Source organism: Candida dubliniensis, chromosome 3 (genome assembly GCF_000026945.1).
Source record: "Candida dubliniensis CD36 chromosome 3, complete sequence".
Taxonomy (NCBI): domain Eukaryota; kingdom Fungi; phylum Ascomycota; class Pichiomycetes; order Serinales; family Debaryomycetaceae; genus Candida; species Candida dubliniensis.
The window spans coordinates 1,084,447-1,103,947 of NC_012862.1; the positions used below are offsets into that span (position 1 = coordinate 1,084,447).

Consider the following 19,501-nt stretch of genomic DNA (forward strand, 5'->3'; position numbering starts at 1 on the left):
AAGTTTTTTGAATAAACAGTAAAAGAATTGAAAAAGTTTGCAAGAAAAGAAGGGAAGGTTATATCATTATATAAATAAAAAATTAGCATGTAATTTTTAGGGACACCAACAATATGCCTAATTTGTGTATTTGATATTGCCCAAAAAAAAAAAAAAAAGTAAACTCGTGTATATTTGAATTTCGCACAACAATAAACGGTTGAGAAAAAAAAAAACTGTAAAACTCCGAAACACCCCCAATGAACTTACAAGTATTGAATTCAAACATATTTACAAAGAGTATATCAAAATTGATCTTTTGAGGTTGGTGAACGACCAGTAGTAGTCGGCTCCCTTGAGTATTTTATTACAGGTTTTTACTCAAGAGGAAGAGTGTAATATTGAACCATAAAACTGTTACTGTGCCTTCTCGTTCCCAACAAAACCAATATACAGGCGGCATAGAGCGGTAGAAAAAACCAACAAAAATAAGAGAGACTCGCCACAAAGAAATCTCAACAATACGTGTTGAATGAAGTTGTCGTGTGAGATTCTATGTCGCTCTTACGACATTTTCAACGACAAAGAAACAAGACCAACTTGAAAAATAAATATTCACATATGAAAAAGAAAAATTTTTTCACTTCTCTTTTTCTCTCATCAACGGCTACTTACATCAATAGAAACTTCAAATACACGTACTTGTATTCTTATGAACCATTGTAGCTAACCTAATATCAGATCTATCCCCCAAAACTTAATGCCTTCTCGTTTACCCTGTTTATATTCGGTTATTTTCAGTTTAAAATGGTTTAGGAGAACACTTTTGCTTTGGGAAATCAAAAACGATCATCTCCACCCTGGATCCGCCTTTCCATTAGGAAAGACTTTTTATGCGGTTTTGGGACTATTTCAAATGATCTACAGGTATTATCTATTGACAGGTTAATGTTGTTATATTAATGTGTTTACTATTCTATCAAAATAATGATAAAAGCCATCGCGGAAGATTATTGGTTCTGATTCATTGCATTCAAAAATATATGTGGTATCATTGCCTTGAAAGCGGAGCCAGTTCAAACGGTCCAACTTTCTGTGGTACTCTAGAGTGAAATCCATGTATTTTAATTGATTCTCATCAATCATTGAGCATTCCCAAAATTCACTTGCAATCAAACAATTGCGTCTCTCGGTTGCCTCAAGGACATTTAAGGAAAGAAACCGCAACTTTTTCGTTAATGAAGAAAGAAGCTTGTAGATATCTTTTTCCAACACTGATAAATGAAGATAATCTAGATTGTTGAATTTCGGCAAAATCTTGTAACTGAGATTATCGGGTTGATTGGATATTTCCAAGCGGGAAATATCTTTGTTTAAAAAGTTTAATATATGGCTAACTTTCAACATTTCACATTGTTCGGGGATGGATAATTTCAAACTTTTAAGATGTAGTTGTGAGAACATTTTGGCAACGAAGGGTTGATCTTCTATTGATAAGGACAACTCTTCAAGATGAGGAGCATCCAATTTAATTAAAAAATCCTTTTCGTTGGAACAGTTTTCAATGGATAACGACTTTAACAATTTTGTGTTGACAGAAATTTTGCTCAAGTCGACATTTTTTATTGTAAGTCTCCGAAGTGGTAAATGAAAATCAGTAATGGTCAAAACTGCTTCGTTGAGTAACGGGTACTCGTTCATATTTATATTGTCGCACAAAATGTTACCACTGACAGCTGTTAGTTCCCAATTGTATTGCAACAACTGCATGGAAATGGGGTGGGAGTGGTTCCAACGAAACACTTTTAGTCTATTCATCAATGGCAAGGCTTTATGCAAAAATTCAACCATATGCAAATCGGGGATATCTGGCAAGTTCTCGACGTGCAATATTTTGATATACCCTCCATATTGGGGATTCTCTATTAGTGTTTTGAAAAAAAGTTTTAAACAATAGACTGATGAAATGTTTACTGCTCTGATGGAGCAACTATCAACCTGGTAAACACCACGTAATTCTTGAAAATCATTCAATGATTTTGTATCTCTTTGAAATAATTTAGGACTTGAGTCAATAGAAATCACAGAATATTGCCGTAAAAGTGTCAAGTGTCGAAAGTATTTGTTGATTTGAGATATCTGTAATAATTCACGTTGATGCAAATTATCAAGCACAATCTCCATAATTTCAGGGGGTAGTTCGAAGAGCATATTCTTTTTGGTTTTCTTGTAACGCTTGGGGTAGATACATGATTGTGATTTCAGTGACATTTCGACAAGATTATATACCTTTTTATAGTTTCCAAAAAGGAAAGGGTTTCTCAAAAGACACGAATGGAGTTGTAGTTCCAGAAGAATGTCCTCCGTTTTTCGGTATACCTCGCTCCCAATAGATTTAAAAAATTTAAAAAAAAAAAAAAATAGAATACACCGCATTTTAGGTAAATCACACAAAAATGTGGCTCTGGTAGTGGTAAATCAGAAGAAAAAAATAAACCGGAATTTCTAATAGAAGTATTTTGGGACGTACGGAAGAGACTTTTTTAGTGACAGTCTAACCATGTAAATTTTGCAACACCAATTGCAGCAAAGTTACCAACCTTTTGAGGTTATTCTAAGTACGTAAAAAAATAAAGCCCAACGCGGGGCTCGAACCCGCAACCTTTTGATGACTATTACTGCTAAGAGTCAAATGCTCTACCGATTGAGCTAGCCAGGCTAATTAAGTTAAGTGAAAAAGACAGCCCAACGCGGGGCTCGAACCCGCAACCTTTTGATGACTAGTAGTTTTCTAAGAGTCAAATGCTCTACCGATTGAGCTAGCCAGGCTCCTTTTCGATGCTGAAATTGTCTGGCATTTTGATACTGTTTTTCTTGGCCTAGACCACAGAAATTAGCTTGAGTGTTTTTTTTTTTTTTTTTTTTGGATTAATCTAGACTATATTGGAGTCCACCAAAATGTGAAGCTGTTTTTTGTATCAAGTACTCTTAAACTAAGTTTGAGTTGAAGCATGAGGATCGTTGGCAACCTGTACTTTTCCCTTTTGATGTTGTCTAGAATTTGAGTGAAATTTTGAACAAAATCTCTGTCAAAAAAAGAAATTATCCATAAAACGCAAAGTTGATCCACCAAACAATTTTAAATCTCTATATATCATCAAAATGACACCATTACTACTGCAGTAGTTTTTCAATAAACTCAGTCAAATATTTTTAATTTATACACTCGGAAGATCATCTTCCAAATACCCCCCCCCCCATTTAACCCATCATATGTGGGTTGTTTGTGTGTATTTCGTTTCGACAAGAAAAAAAAAAAGAGCCTGACTCTGTCCCATTGCTTATAATAAGATGTACAACTCACATATCATATCTGATGCTTATATAGAAATTGCTAATACTTGAAGACGCATGGTTAATTGGAAAATGTCAATCTGATGCTACTTAATGAATTGAAGTGTCATCACCTATAGAATTGGAAACTGAAAATATAGAGCAACAAAAGCTTAATGGCCTTCTGATTAAATCAGGGCTACAAAGGTTGCGAATTCAACATTTCTAGATGTGGCAAAGGGAGGCAGAAATAGAAAAGTAATTTTAAAGCAAAGAAAGCTTTTCTTTCTTTACGAGTGGGCAATTTTCAGATTAGACTTGTGTAGAAAACGCCAGTGATTAAACTTACATCTGTGTGTGTTGTGTCAATATTGCCTATTTTTTTTTTGTCTCTTTTCCTCCATTTTACTTGGTTTTTGTATCAGGTAACGGATCTGTATCTGTCTGTCTACCGAAAAATCCACTAACTTCACAGTAAGTTTAGATCCAACGATGAAGGGAAATGAGTTGACGAAAACGATGACCTTACAGTTATGTGAACAATCAAGACTGTATATAGTGTTAAAAAACCATCTGGCTACTGCATAAACAACACAATTTTTACACTTTGGACAAATTAAATTGCAGGTAGTGTACTCAGGCATTGTGTAATTTTTCAGTTTTAGATGTTGGCATAGAAATATGAAATCACCTCTTCTCTCCTTCTCTTCCATTCCTCCATACGATATAATATTGCTTGAATTAATTTACAAATAATAATTCTATATTTCCCAATATTTTTCAGTTAACTTATTGATTAATTTAGGGATTTTTTTTTTTTATCCAACTCTTTCCCCTGTTTTACAAATCTAAGGAGGAAACACCGAAGTCAAATTCCTAATACGACAGCAATATCAGTTCTGTGGTTTGGCAATTTATTTTCCAAGTAAAACACAAATAAAAGAAGAAAGAGATCTTTAAAGAAGTGCAATAAAGAAAAGTAGAGGAAATATCAACTTATTCTCCTTTATATTCACCCGAACAGTTCTTACCTGATTGTGTCAGACATCCAACCACATCTTATTATTGGCATTATTTAGATTTAGAAAAGTTCCTTTTTTCTAGCAACTACTCCTCCTAGATTAATCGTCCATTTGATTTTCAAACTTCTTTTGTGGCGCATCAAGACTTGGTACTCTTAACCAATCGACATTACTACCGCATAAGACCTAGTAACTAGCAGTTTGCAGTGTGTTTGTGGTCAAGAATAAGTTACACACCAATATCCAAATCTTGAATAAATCAATCTCACTCAAGAAAATTAAATTGACTGTCAAAATAATTCTCAGCCAATAAGTGTCGCATCCAAACACACATACATTATCACTTGTTACTCTTTTTTTTTTAGGTAATTGTGTGAGAAATTGAAGGGAGATTACCTAAAGGGCAAAACAAAAAAAAAACCCACACCAGATAAAAAGATATTTGGGTTATTACTAATCTCGATTGACATTCTATCGAAACCTTCACATATTAAACCAAGGGTTATTCGCTAATAAGAATAGTTAGTGCAAGACTTTAGTTTTAATAGCACCAGATTTTTTTTTAGCTACTTTTTGTTCTATTATTGAAGGGGGGGGCAAAGAAAATAATTTGTTACGAAGGGAAAAAAAAAAAAAACTAACGATTATATATACAACTAAAGATAGCCATTACAGTCCTGGTTTTTTTCTATTATTATTATTATTTTACAACCGCCACCCTATCTAGTGGAGAAATTAATTCAAAAACACCAGCAGACTAGAGCACAATGTTTAATACTAAAATATTTGAAAATACAGGCTCATCAGGGTCGACAACTGCAATGAATATTCCTGTTCAATCAGAACCGTCAAACACAGGCAATGCGCAACCACAACCAATAGATATTACATTCAACCATCGTCCGTCAGTTTTTAATAACTCACGATTTAGACGCGAGTCCGTGGCACATTCTCAGGGGATGGGTGGTATATCGTGGGGTTCTGTTACCATCGGTTCGTGGCTAAAAGATGAGGTGATGATGGCGAGTGGAGGAAATAACAATTTTCTTAACCCACACTATCATCCGACTCAGTCCCATAACAACCAATCTCTGCATCTGAGCTATTCACAACAACAACAACAGCAACAACAAAATCTAATCAACCCACGAAGAGGCTCATTTAGGACATCTAATCACCCAAATTTATCGCCACACTTACAAACTTCATACCTACCCGAGTTAGAAGCCGATTATTGTAAAGATTATAGCTGTTGTGGGGAGTTATTACCAACATTGCATGATTTATTGAGACACTATGAGGAGGCGCATATACTGGCATCGCCGCCACCCGACCAGAACCATTTCGTTCTAAACAACAGTCGTAACCGGAATAACTACAACAATGCACATAATGTAATGGAAACTGTATCCACCACCGATGTGTTTTTAAATAACAATCACAACAACCATCATACCCCAACTATGCATCCCAGCGCAACCACTAACAATTATAACGGAAACAACAGTTTCGGTAACCAACAAGCCCATCAAGTGCTTCAGCAGCATGATAATCAACAACAACAACAACAACAACAACAACAGCTGCAACATAGCCAAAACCAACTACACCACAACTCCGATAATTATCAACATCAACTGCAACTGACTTCACGACAACCAGGACAACAATTTGGACAGAGTAATAGTCATTTTGGGTCCCAACAACAATCACCATCTAGCGGTTCACAAGGAGATGGAACACCAATGCAAACGGACGAGGATGATATGTATATCGATGACCCAGCTCGCCATCTTTACGTTATGGAAAATGAGGAGAACAAGCCGTTCAAGTGTCCAGTTATCGGATGTGACAAAACATACAAGAACCAAAACGGATTGAAATATCATAGACAACACGGACACCAAGGACAAAATTTACGTGAGAACCCGGACGGTACGATTTCTATAATTGACCCTGATTCCAACTGCCCATATTTAGACAATGCGGCTTTGGAAAAGGATAAACCATATAGATGCGAGGTATGTGGTAAGAGATACAAGAATCTTAATGGGTTGAAGTATCATCGTGGGCATACCACTCATTAAAGAGAGAGTTTTTCCATACCTGTGTATGAAGGAAGAGAGCTTTTTTTTTTTTCATTGCATTCATTATTTTGCATTATTTTGTATTTTATTTTGAATTGACTTTTATGTCAGTGTAAAATTGGGATTACCAAAGTATATTTGGTTTTTGATGTTATTTTGTTTTGTTACTTCTCGTTTAGTATTTATTATATTTTAGTATATATTTTTCTCTGTTGTTTTATTATATAGTTAGATTCAGAAATGAACGATAGAATGAGTGTCAATGTTCTTTAAAGTACAGAGTTAATACCAGTTTGATCTTCTTCTTCAGATTTATAGTATATTTCTATAAAGTCTGAATAGGAAGAGTATCTATTGGTTCTGATTTCACCTAAAAGGCAAGTAGTTTCTGTTTCCATGATGGATAACATTGTTATTAACCAATCAGTAGTAAAAAAAAAAAAAAAATTACAATATCTTCATTATCAAAGCAATATGTTCATTCCAGATTTTCAAAGCTTAATAAAAGCTTGATGCTTTTGCATATAAAAAAGGGGTCAGAGGGTCAGCTCATTCTTCTGTTAAGAGTATTTTGATTAACATTAATTAGTCTTTTTCTTTGTCATGGTGATGTTGGACTTCTCTTTCGAAAATCTATACACCTGGTTGCAAAAAAAAAAAAACATCAGAAATCCCAAACTTCCTAATTCATACCATTTTTCTTTTACTATTACCTTTCTTTTAGATTCAATTCAACGCTAATTTATCAATATTAATGCATAATATTTTTAATTAAAACATAAATTGCTAGAACATCCCACATCAGCACTTTCAACACCAAGATAGCTTTATAATTTACCTTTACTTGGCCAGATCAGAATTGAATTTGGCTGCATTTCTGGGTTTTCTTTGATATTATTCTTGAATTTTTTTTTTTTTTTCTAATTTTATTTTCAAGTTATGGCAATATCAAGATCATTGATCACTGAGACAAGTAATCGTTTTATCCCTTCATCTTTATCAACACTGGTGTACAAGACAAGGCACAAAAATGAATTGCAAATATCGTATCAGTCTCATGAAAATTTAGATAACAACAACCAACGTGCTAATTTATCAATCCGTGACGATTCCTTGTTCACTCATTCAACTTCAAGTACTTCTTCCAATACTCATTTCCAATCTTCTTCAAGCTCCATAAGTTCTTCTTCTCCAACTAAACGTGTGACGGTCGGTAGCACTAATCCTTCGGATTTACATCAAAAGATTGTTGCTGAAGCATTGAATTTTGTCCTGAGCTCCAAAGTATTGAAATTTGACAATAGATCAAAATCTAAGAAAATCCAGAATAGAATCGATGCAAAACTCGTTGAATCACTAACTACTGCTGAAAGAGAAGTTTCAATCGATGCAGGAAAATCACGTTTAATTCCATCTATTAAAACGATAATTGCCACAGATATTTTACAAGCACCGGGGTTGCGAAACGATTACTATTCAAACTTAGTAAGTTGGTCATTCAAAACAAACCGTGTTGCAGTTGGGTTAGGGTCAAAAATTTATCTTTGGGGAGTAGATAATAATGTAACGCAAATCAACCACTCTAATGAGGATTTGGTGACTGCAGTTTCTTGTTCGAAAGAGTATTGGATTTTGGTAGCCACGGCAGGAGGAAAAATCATATTGATGGACCAACAAAGTAATTCTGTGGTTTCCGAATATACTAACAGCGAGGGAAAATGTATATTTTGTTTTGCTTGGTTTGACAACTCAAATATGTTTATTGCTGGTGACGACTTTGGAGAAGTATATATATTCAAGATTCACAAGTTATTTAATGTTCAAATTGAGTTGGTGAAAGTTTTCAAATGCCATCAACAACAAATATGTGGTATGTAGACAATTGATGCTGTTAGCTTTTTTTTTTAAAGCACATTTTTACTAACCACTTATGATTTACTCATTTTTGAAATGTAGGTCTTGCTTTGAATGGTAAAAATGACGAAATCGCCGTGGGAGCTAATGATAATTGTTGCACAATTTGGAACATTAAAGACTTTAGTGCCCCTGTTTTGAAATTTGTATTGCCCCACAATGCTGCTATAAAGGCCCTATGCTATTGTCCATGGACTGTATCTCTATTAGCCACGGGAGGCGGAAGCAAAGATAGAAAAATCAGGTTTTGGCATACATCCAGTGGCACCTTGTTGAATGAATACTACACCGACGGTCAAATAACATCACTAATTTGGTCACGATTTAGAAAAGAGATAGTTGCTACATTTGGGTTTGGTGGAACCAGCAAGTCCAATCTATTATGTGTTTACACATATCCTCAAATGCAGCCTATCTTAGAGGTTAATGCAGCGTGCAACTTGAGAATACTAAGTGCTACTTTGCTGCCGGATTATTGCTCAGTATGTGTGGCAACCAACGATTCCACCATTAGAATATATCAGCTATGGGAAGGGTCATTGGAAATTTTGCCATCTGCAACCCAAAGAATAATGGGTGCGTTTGGTAGCGACATAATTGAACTCTTGGAAGGAATATCTAAAACCGGTGACGTGATTAGATAAGAATTGTTGGCTAAGCCTGGTCCGATATATAAGTGCTGTCTGTATAGTGAAAATGTGGATTTGGGTCACCCACCACCCCGCCAATGTTTAATAATCGGAATGTGTAGATCTTTGTCTTGACAACTTTTTGATTCTTTACACACACGCACACAGGAATTACCGCATCGGTTTTTTTTTTTTTTCTATTCATTTCTTTTTCTTACAATTGTCTAGTCCTTCCCGAAAAAAGAAGTCCTTAACTCAACTCTATCATAAGAAGTCTCTCATATCCGATTTTAGTCCCTATTTAACAGCTGTCTAATTTCGGTTACTTTTTTTTTTTTTTCCCCTATACGATTCAGTATTTTCTTTTTACTTACTTGAAAAAACCATTTACAACACATAATTCCAAGCACTACATATAATGTCTGCCGCATTAGTTAATCGTTCTTTGACTACAATCAGAACAGAGTTGGAGTTTTTAAAAGATTCGGATGTGATTACAGAAGGGTTATACGAGAAATTACTCCAGTCGTTACCTACAAAATACCAAAAGGATTCTGCACCTTGGGATGTAGATAGAATCGCCGGAGGCTCTACAGGTCCAGGAAGAGTAGAAAACAAATCAGCAACCGATGTATTAGCAGATGACTTCTCAAAAACCAACATTTCTGTCCCTCCTCCAGCATACCCACCAGCACAGCCTCCACGTAGTGCTGCACCAAAACCAGTTGGCTATTGTATTGCCACTTATGATTATAAGGCACAACAGGCTGGCGATTTAGATTTATCAAAGGGCGATAAGTTGGCAGTTGTCGAACATTTATCAGAAGATTGGTGGAAAGGGTACAAGAGTGATGCCAGCCCTGAAAAGACTGGGGTGTTTCCATCCAATTATGTTAAGATAATTTCCCAATTAGAATTTGAAGCAGACGAAAGAAAAGCAGCCCCACCAGCACAAACACCATCTTATGATCAAAATGGATATTCTGCATATGGCCCACCAGCAACTTATCAACCACAACAATTACAACAACAACCATCCTACGGAGGGTATGCACAATACCCACCACCATCGACAAATTACTACCCACCTCAACAGTACCAACAACCACAGCAACCACAACAAGTAGTGGAGCAACAGCCTGAACAGCATCATTCACTGGGAAGTGAACATGTAAAGAAATTTGGAAGCAAGTTAGGTAATGCTGCCATTTTCGGTGCTGGTGCGCTGATAGGTAGTAACATTGTCAATTCTATTTTTTAAGCAAATAATACGTTACAGTATTTGAAGCTTGTTTTATAGTTTGGATTTAGTATATTTATATAGGAGGAATGTTATATGACCAAGAAACGCTTGAATTCATAGAGATCTTTATATCGTAAGTGACCGAGACAGGGGAAATGGGGATTAACCTGGATAACGCTCATGCTAGCTTACACCACTTAGCTATTCTAAGAGGAGTTACACATATGGTTTTTAATAGTCCATTAGCTTACTATCCAATGACCAGGGACCAAAAATGACAATCTTTAGAATAGTGCAGAATAAACTAGCAAAGTAATGAGCTGACACACTTTTGAAGTTCTGCCGCAAACTATATCAGATTAGAGGACTAATTTGAACAAATATTGAGCAACACGACATATACAACATATTGCCAACATTGAATAAAAAACTGTAACTTTCAATGGCAGAAGACAACGTAAAAGCTATTGTTTTCAGTTCATTAAATATAATAAAAAAATTTGAACATTTGTCATAGAAAGACATGCAAAACAACGAAATATCAAATGCTATAAAGAAAGGCTTAGAGAAAATGCTAGCAAACACAAATCAGCTGTTAATTCCGATGGATTAGTCAGCATTGATTTTATGCTATTCTTATTCAACACTTATTCTGTCTTTGATGGCTTTCCCTCTAAGCAAAAACATAAAGTTATCGAGACCCCCAACAATCGTACAAAACCAAAGCTGTTTAGGATAGATAAGCCATTTTCATAGAAAGAAAACAGAATCTGCAATATGGCCATCAAGGGGGACACTGACTACAAGATAATACTTTTCGGATCTCATTCAGAAAGGCATAATCCAAGGATGTCCATCTTACAATGCTAGATGAAGACTGTTAATTAGTTCGGATAAAACATACATCCGATTTAGACCAGGCACAGCCTAATTTTGAAATTCTGTCTGTTATGTTTATCCACAAACCGATGCGCCTCTCTATCTTAATCAAATCTCAAAATCCATTGCAAAAAACAGAAAAGTGTTCAATGAATTGAATCAAATACTCTGCAACTATAAGAAGAAATTGTAGATAAGACTCTCAAATATAACCACAGTTTTGTTGACAAGATGTGACCAAGTAATGACAATCCACATAAATCTCTATATTTCGTCATATTTTTTGTTTGCTTTATTCAAATTATCCGTCTTACAAGTTATTTAGCCGAAAACATTAATATAACTTACAATTGTTTCAAATACCTGTTAGAGCCTCTACTTTCAACAACAATGGTATTGAAAGAAAAAAAAAAAAAAACATATGAAAACTAAAATTAATTTAAGTACAAACAATGGGTCTGTATTGATTTCTACGTGTTTTCTTTGTGTTATTCAATTTACGGAAATCGGATATTTTTTTCTTCTAAGCGTTTCCCTGTGAATAGTACTAAAAAAAAAAAATATCCGATGTATACTGAAAAATGATTGCAAATAATGAAACAAGGAAATGTTATATAAACCAGACAACTTATCTGACAATAATTCAATTAAACCAAATTTATTTATTTATCCAAATACATTTTACTAATCAACACACATAATCAAAGCATATGAGTACTACTTCAAACACGTCTTTATCGCAACAGCTAGACGAGAAACCATGGGTGGATGTACTGGACGATTCATCAGTTCAAGAATATCAAGGTTTTGATGCTACTGCTAGCCACAATATTCAAGATTTAGCCAGAAAGTTGACACATGATTCAACAAAAGGTGATCACCATGCTGCAAACAATTTAGCTAGATATTTGAGTCACATGTCTGACATTCCTGGTGTTAGTCCATTTAACGGCAATATAAATCATGAACAATTGGATCCAGATTCCGAAAACTTCAATGCCAAATATTGGGTGAAAAACTTGAAAAAATTATTTGATTCCGATTCTGAGTATTATAAGCCTTCCAAATTAGGAGTTGCCTATAGAAATTTAAGAGCTTTTGGTGTTGCTAATGACTCTGATTATCAACCGACTGTGACTAACGCTCTTTGGAAATTTACCACTGAAGCAATCAACAAATTGAAAAAGCCAGACGATTCAAAATATTTTGATATTTTGAAATCAATGGATGCTATCATGAGACCTGGAGAACTTACTGTTGTTTTGGGTAGACCTGGCGCCGGTTGTTCGACTTTATTAAAAACTATTTCTGCCAACACTTATGGTTTCAACATTGGTAAAGAATCTCACATCACCTATGATGGGTTGACTCCAAAAGATATCGAAAGTAATTATCGTGGTGACGTTATTTATTCCGCTGAAACCGATTATCATTTCCCTCATTTGAGTGTTGGAGATACTTTGGAATTTGCCGCTAGATTGAGAACCCCACAAAATAGAGGTGAAGGTATCGACAGGGAAACTTATGCCAAACATATGGCTAATGTTTATATGGCCACCTATGGGTTATCCCACACAAGAAATACTAAGGTTGGTAATGATTTTGTCCGTGGTGTTTCTGGTGGTGAAAGGAAAAGAGTGTCAATTGCTGAAGCTTCGTTAAGTGGTGCTAATATCCAATGTTGGGATAATGCCACTAGAGGGTTAGATTCTGCTACTGCTTTGGAATTCATTAGAGCTTTGAAAACATCAGCAGTTATTTTAGACACAACACCCTTGATTGCTATTTATCAATGTTCGCAAGATGCCTATGATTTGTTTGATAACGTTGTTGTTTTATACGAAGGTCACCAAATCTTCTTTGGTAGGGCTTCCAAAGCCAAAGAATATTTTGAAAAAATGGGTTGGAAATGTCCTCAAAGACAAACCACTGCTGATTTTTTGACTTCATTAACTAATCCAGCTGAAAGAGAACCATTACCAGGTTATGAAGATAAAGTACCAAGAACTGCCCAAGAATTTGAAGTCTATTGGAAAAACTCTCCAGAATATGCTGCATTAGTAGGAGAAATCGACAACCATTTGATTGAATGTGAAAAATCAAATACTAAATCTTATTACCATGAAACTCATGTTGCTAAACAGTCCAACAACACAAGGCCTAGTTCCCCATATACTGTTTCATTCTTCATGCAAGTCAGATATGTTATGGCTAGAAATTTTCTTCGTATGAAAGGTGATCCATCTATTCCCTTGGTTTCAATTTTGACACAGTTGGTAATGGGTCTTATTTTGGCCTCAGTATTTTTCAACCTTAGGAAAAGTACCGACACCTTTTATTTCCGAGGTGGAGCACTTTTCTTTTCAGTATTGTTTAATGCTTTTTCTTCACTTTTGGAAATATTATCGCTTTATGAAGCTAGACCAATTGTGGAAAAACATAGGAAATATGCCCTTTATCGTCCTTCTGCTGATGCATTAGCTAGTATCATCAGTGAATTGCCTGTCAAGTTACTCATGACCATGTCATTCAATATAGTTTATTATTTCATGGTCAACCTTAGAAGAACCCCAGGAAATTTCTTCTTTTATTGGTTAATGTGTGCATTGTGCACTTTGGTGATGTCTCATTTGTTCCGATCCATTGGTGCTGTCACAACTACTATTGCTACTGCCATGTCAATTTCCACAGTATTTTTATTGGCCATGATCATTTATGCTGGGTTCGTTCTTCCTATTCCTTACATATTAGGATGGTCCAAATGGATAAGATACATCAATCCCGTGACATATATTTTCGAATCACTTATGGTTAATGAATTCCATGGTCGTGAATTCAAATGTGGACAATATATTCCTAGTGGACCTGGTTATGAAAGTCTCTCTGTTGAAAATAAAGTTTGTACAACAGTTGGATCCACTCCTGGGAGTACAGTTGTTCAAGGTACCGAATATATAAAATTGGCTTATCAATTTTATTCTTCACACAAATGGAGAAACTTTGGGATTACGGTTGCATTTGCTGTATTCTTTTTAGGAGTTTATGTTGCCTTAACTGAATTCAATAAAGGTGCCATGCAAAAGGGGGAAATTGTTTTATTCCTTAGAGGGTCGTTGAAAAAACATAAAAGAAAAACAGCTGCTTCTAACAAGGGAGATATTGAAGCTGGTCCTGTTTCTGGGAAACTTGATTATCAAGATGAAGCTGAAGCTGTTAGTAATGAAAAGTTTACAGAAAAGGGCAGCACTGGAAGTGTTGATTTCCCAGAAAATCGAGAAATATTTTTCTGGAAAGATTTGACCTATCAAGTGAAAATTAAGAAAGAAGATCGTGTTATTTTAGATCATGTTGATGGATGGGTCAAACCTGGTCAAATCACTGCATTGATGGGAGCATCGGGTGCTGGTAAGACCACATTGTTGAATTGTTTATCAGAAAGAGTCACTACTGGTGTTATTACTGATGGTGAAAGATTGGTTAATGGTCATGCTTTGGATTCTTCATTCCAAAGATCAATTGGTTATGTCCAACAACAAGATGTTCATTTGGAAACTACCACTGTCAGAGAAGCATTACAATTTTCTGCTTACTTGAGACAATCCAAGAAGATCTCTAAAAAGGAAAAAGACGATTATGTTGATTATGTTATTGATTTATTGGAAATGACTGATTATGCTGATGCCTTGGTTGGTGTTGCTGGTGAAGGTTTGAATGTTGAACAAAGGAAAAGATTGACTATTGGCGTTGAATTAGTTGCCAAACCCAAATTGTTATTATTTTTAGATGAACCAACTTCAGGGTTAGATTCACAAACTGCATGGTCAATTTGTAAATTGATGAGAAAATTAGCTGACCATGGACAAGCCATTTTATGTACCATCCATCAACCATCAGCACTTATTATGGCTGAATTTGATAGACTTTTGTTTTTACAAAAAGGTGGTAGAACAGCTTATTTTGGTGAATTAGGAGAAAATTGTCAAACTATGATCAATTATTTTGAAAAATACGGTGCTGATCCATGTCCTGAAGAAGCCAACCCAGCAGAATGGATGTTACAAGTTGTTGGTGCTGCACCAGGATCTCATTCTAAGCAAGATTATTTTGAAGTTTGGAGAAACTCCAGTGAATATCAAGCTGTTAAAGATGAAATCAGTAGAATGGAAGTTGAATTATCGAAATTACCAAGAGATAATGATCCAGAGGCACTTTTGAAATATGCTGCACCACTTTGGAAACAATACTTGTTAGTCAGTTGGAGAACTATTGTTCAAGATTGGAGATCACCAGGATATATTTATTCCAAGATTTTTTTGGTTGTTTCATCATCATTGTTTATTGGGTTTTCATTTTTCAAATCGAAGAATAACCTTCAAGGTTTACAAAGTCAAATGTTGGCGGTATTTATGTTTTTTATTCCATTTACTACATTTATTGATCAAATGTTACCTTATTTTGTTAAACATAGAGCTGTCTATGAAGTAAGAGAAGCACCATCAAGAACTTTTAGTTGGTTTGCATTCATTGCCGGTCAGATCACTTCAGAAATTCCATTTCAAATTGTTGTTGGTACCATTTCATATTTCTGTTGGTACTACCCTGTTGGGTTATATGCTAATGCTGAGCCCACTGATTCAGTTAATTCTCGTGGAGTTTTAATGTGGATGTTATTGACAGCATTTTATGTTTACACATCAACTATGGGACAATTGGCAATCTCCTTTAATGAATTGATTGATAATGCTGCCAGTTTGGCAACAACTTTATTCACGTTGTGTTTAATGTTTTGTGGGGTTTTGGCTGGTCCGGATGTGATTCCTGGTTTTTGGATTTTCATGTACAGATGTAATCCATTCACTTATTTGATTCAAGCCATTCTTTCTACTGGATTAGCTAATGCAAAAGTTACTTGTGCACCAAGAGAATTGGTTACATTAAAACCACCAATGGGAGAAACTTGTTCTTCATTTATTGGTCCTTATACAAAAGCTGCTGGTGGATATTTTTCAACAAATAGTGATGGTACTTGTTCAGTATGCAGAATCGATTCAACCAATCAATTTTTGGAATCCATCAATGCTATGTTTAGTCAAAGATGGAGAAATTTTGGTATTTTTGTTGCCTTTATTGCTATCAACATTATTCTTACTATTTTCTTTTACTGGTTGGCCAAAGTTCCAAAAGGTAATAGAGAAAAGAAGTTGAAAAAATAAGGCATACCAGGAGGAGGAGGTGTGGGTGTATTTTATTTATACGTTACTTGTGATTGATTTATTGTTATACATTATTTAGAAATATATATATATATATATACATATTCATTTATAAACTGTATTGGTAGTTAGCCATCAATTGTAGTATTGATATACATTTGTCTTTTGTGTTGGGATATTGGTAGCACCTCCACCTCATCTCATTGTAAAAACCCAAAACTTCAAAAAAAAAAAAAAAAAAAAAAAGAAAACTCCAATGTTTTAATTTCTTCTCTCTAATCTATCAATCAACAATAATAACAACAACACTATCATGGCGGGGTCACAGTTAAAACAACTTAAGGCCGCCCTTAAAGACAAGGGATTAATTGGTCAAACCAATGTTTCTCAGAAAAAGAAACAAAAGAAGAAAAATTCACAATCCACCAATAATAATAAAAGTTTTAATCGAGATGAAAAATTACAACAATTAAAAGAAATTCGTGATCAATTTAATAAATTTGATCAAAAAATCAATCGATCAAAACATGATATTTCAATTATTCATCAAGGTAAATTTGTTAAAGTTGGATCAAAACAACATAATTCACTGGCTATTAAAAATGGTAATATTCAAAGACAAATGAAAATGCAATATGATTTAGAAAAATTCCAACATGGAAAAACTGGAGGGATATTAGATAAACGATTTGGTGAAAATGATTCTCATTTAACCAAAGAAGAGAAAATGTTAGCAAGATTTACTAAAGAACGACAATCGGCGGCATCAAGTAAAAAAAGAAGTGTTTTCAGTCTAGCAAGTGATGATGAACAAGATGAAAGTGAAGAAGATGAAGATGATGATGGTGGGTTTATGTTGACTCATGGAGGGAATACGTTATCTTTAGATGATGAAGAAACTATCAATTATGTCGACGAAGATTCATTACAACCACCAAAGAAAAAAAGTAAAAATGAAGTTATGAAAGAAATTATTGCTAAATCGAAATTTTATAAACAGCAAAGACAAAAAGAATTTGCCAAAACTCAGGATCAAATTGATGAATTAGATGAAGATTTTGGTGATGTTATGGATGATTTAAGAAATGTTCAACTGCAAATTTCCAAAAACAATACCAAGGATGGTGGCAGTGGAGGAAGTACTAATGGAGGTTTTTCAACTAAAACACCTGAACAAATTGAATATGATAATAAAGTAAGAGAATTAACCTATGATAGAAGAGCTGTTCCTGCTGAAAGAACGAAAACTGATGAAGAAATACGTAAAGAACATGAAGATAAAATGAAAAAATTAGAAGCTGATAGATTAAAGAGAATGGAAGGATTTATTGATGATGATAGAGAAACTCAAGGTGATGATTTGGATAATGATTTTTGGGCTGGTAGTGATAATGATAGTGATGGAAATGAAGCTGATGGATTTACAATTAAGAACTCTGACCACCATGAAAGTGATAGTGAAAAAGAAGAACAAGACCAAAACCAAGACGAATCTCATAAAAGAGAAGTTAAATCTCAAAAAATCACTAATGTAATCATGCCATTTACAATTGAAGAATTTATACAAGAAATGTCGAATGTTGATCCAATTAAACAACCAGAATATGTTAAGAGAATATGTGAAACTTATAAACCAAGTTTAGCTGAAGGGAATAAAGAGAAAATGAGTAATTTTGTTGGTGTTTTATTTGAATATATTTTACATGTTGCCAATCAATATCAAGATTTTGAACCATTTGTGAAAATATTAAGAAAATTAGCAGAATCATCAACGTCCAAAACAGCTACAAACTACAATGAATCATTAGTTCAACGAGTTCGTGAACATATTAAACACATTCAATCAAGGATTGATAAACAATTGACTCCAGGAGATTTAGTGTTTTTTGCCATAATTGCGTATTTATTTTCTTCTTCAGATCATTATCATATTGTTATCACACCAAGTTTGATTTTAATGAATCAAATACTAAGTAATATAATTTATCATCCGAAAACTGTGACTGATATTGCTCATGGTGTTTATTTAATCGATGTTTTATTAATGTATCAACGTTTTGCTAAAAGATTTGATCCTGAAATCATTAATTTTATAGAACATGCATTATTTATGATGATTCCAGAAATTGATAAAATGAATACTTCAAAATTATTGTCGATTTCCCCTACAGCAGGGAATATAACCCTACAATTTGCAATGAACAAATCAGAAAAAATATGTTCATTAGAAGAATCAACGTTATCAATTAAACAATTATATGATGAAGAAAATTTAAATAAATCTTGTTTAATCAGTAAATTGATTCAGTTAATGGATAAATGTGTTACATTATGGAAGGAAAAATCCAGTTTAATTGAAATTCTTGAATCATTTATTAGTATCTTAAAACATATCACCAAATATAATGCCATTGTGACTGGTCCAATATTAACTAAATTCACAAGATTATATGCTAATTTAGTCAAAGATCGTAAACCATTGACATTACAACATCATAAAGCCATTGCTATTGCCACTTATGCACCTAAATTTGAAGAAAATTTCAACCCTGATAAGAAATCTTATGATATTAATAGAGAACGTCAAGAATTAAATAAAGTTAAACATGAATTGAAAAAAGAAAAGAAGGCAGCACTTAAAGATATTCGTCAAGAAAATAAATTCATTGCTCGTGAACAAATATCAGAAAAGAAGAGAATGTATGAAGATTATCATAAAAAGATGGCCAATATTGTTAATTCAATTCAATCAGAAGAAGGCGCTGAAAAAAATCAATATGAAAGAGAAAGAAAACAAAGGAAAAGAAGATAAATAGTTGCAATAGGGATATATATATAGATTTATAATTATAACTGTATTTTGTTTAAGCTATGTATGTTCCAATTTGTGAAGAGTGGGTTGTACAGTTCCAAACCCGATCATCTTTTGTTGTTATTACCAGTTCTATAGATTGGAAAAATCAAAATAGTGTGGAATGAAGAATCTGACCATGTTAGTGACCTCGAGAAATGGAGGGGGTGGTGGTGGTGGTGGGGCATTTATGCAACTTTGGTTAACACATCCCTTATTTGTCGGTTGCCCCCTAACAAAAAGTAATGAGAGAATTACACACACACAAAATGAGTGTGTTTAAATAATCTCTTCATGTAATAGCAATCTTAAGAAAACAAGAGACACAATAAGACAATTCCTTACCCGAAG

The 19,501-nt window shown here is 34.3% G+C and overlaps 6 protein-coding genes and 2 non-coding genes across 8 annotated transcripts; 5 read left to right on the forward strand and 3 right to left on the reverse strand. All coding sequences in view use genetic code 12, as the record gives it.

Moving 5' to 3' along the window:
- Positions 1-933: 933 nt before the first annotated feature.
- CD36_84810 (conserved hypothetical protein) lies at positions 934-2,415 on the reverse strand (the record flags this gene model as incomplete). Its single annotated transcript, XM_002419347.1, has 1 exon — positions 934-2,415. The coding sequence occupies one exon, from the start codon at positions 2,413-2,415 to the stop codon at positions 934-936; it is 1,482 nt and encodes a 493-aa protein (XP_002419392.1).
- Positions 2,416-2,613: 198 nt separating this feature from the next.
- On the reverse strand, positions 2,614-2,698 carry CD36_tRNA_0053. Its single transcript has one exon. It is a non-coding gene (tRNA).
- A 23-nt stretch (positions 2,699-2,721) lies between these two features.
- CD36_tRNA_0054 lies at positions 2,722-2,808 on the reverse strand. The gene has a single exon. It is a non-coding gene (tRNA).
- A 2,293-nt stretch (positions 2,809-5,101) lies between these two features.
- CD36_84830 (zinc finger-containing transcription factor, putative) lies at positions 5,102-6,421 on the forward strand (the record flags this gene model as incomplete). The annotated part of the gene is made up of 1 exon (XM_002419348.1): positions 5,102-6,421. The coding sequence occupies one exon, from the start codon at positions 5,102-5,104 to the stop codon at positions 6,419-6,421; it is 1,320 nt and encodes a 439-aa protein (XP_002419393.1).
- Positions 6,422-7,360: 939 nt separating this feature from the next.
- CD36_84840 (activator of meiotic anaphase promoting complex (APC/C), putative) lies at positions 7,361-8,979 on the forward strand (the record flags this gene model as incomplete). Its single annotated transcript, XM_002419349.1, has 2 exons — positions 7,361-8,291; positions 8,378-8,979. 2 exons carry the CDS (start codon positions 7,361-7,363, stop codon positions 8,977-8,979), a joined length of 1,533 nt encoding a protein of 510 aa, XP_002419394.1.
- A 403-nt stretch (positions 8,980-9,382) lies between these two features.
- Positions 9,383-10,225, forward strand: CD36_84850 (SH3 domain-containing protein, putative; the record flags this gene model as incomplete). The annotated part of the gene is made up of 1 exon (XM_002419350.1): positions 9,383-10,225. One exon carries the CDS (start codon positions 9,383-9,385, stop codon positions 10,223-10,225), a length of 843 nt encoding a protein of 280 aa, XP_002419395.1.
- A 1,571-nt stretch (positions 10,226-11,796) lies between these two features.
- On the forward strand, positions 11,797-16,299 carry CDR2 (drug resistance protein 2; the record flags this gene model as incomplete). Its single annotated transcript, XM_002419351.1, has 1 exon — positions 11,797-16,299. The coding sequence occupies one exon, from the start codon at positions 11,797-11,799 to the stop codon at positions 16,297-16,299; it is 4,503 nt and encodes a 1,500-aa protein (XP_002419396.1).
- A 313-nt stretch (positions 16,300-16,612) lies between these two features.
- Positions 16,613-19,111, forward strand: CD36_84870 (U3 small nucleolar RNA-associated protein, putative; the record flags this gene model as incomplete). Its single annotated transcript, XM_002419352.1, has 1 exon — positions 16,613-19,111. One exon carries the CDS (start codon positions 16,613-16,615, stop codon positions 19,109-19,111), a length of 2,499 nt encoding a protein of 832 aa, XP_002419397.1.
- Between the last annotated feature and the right edge of the window lie 390 nt (positions 19,112-19,501).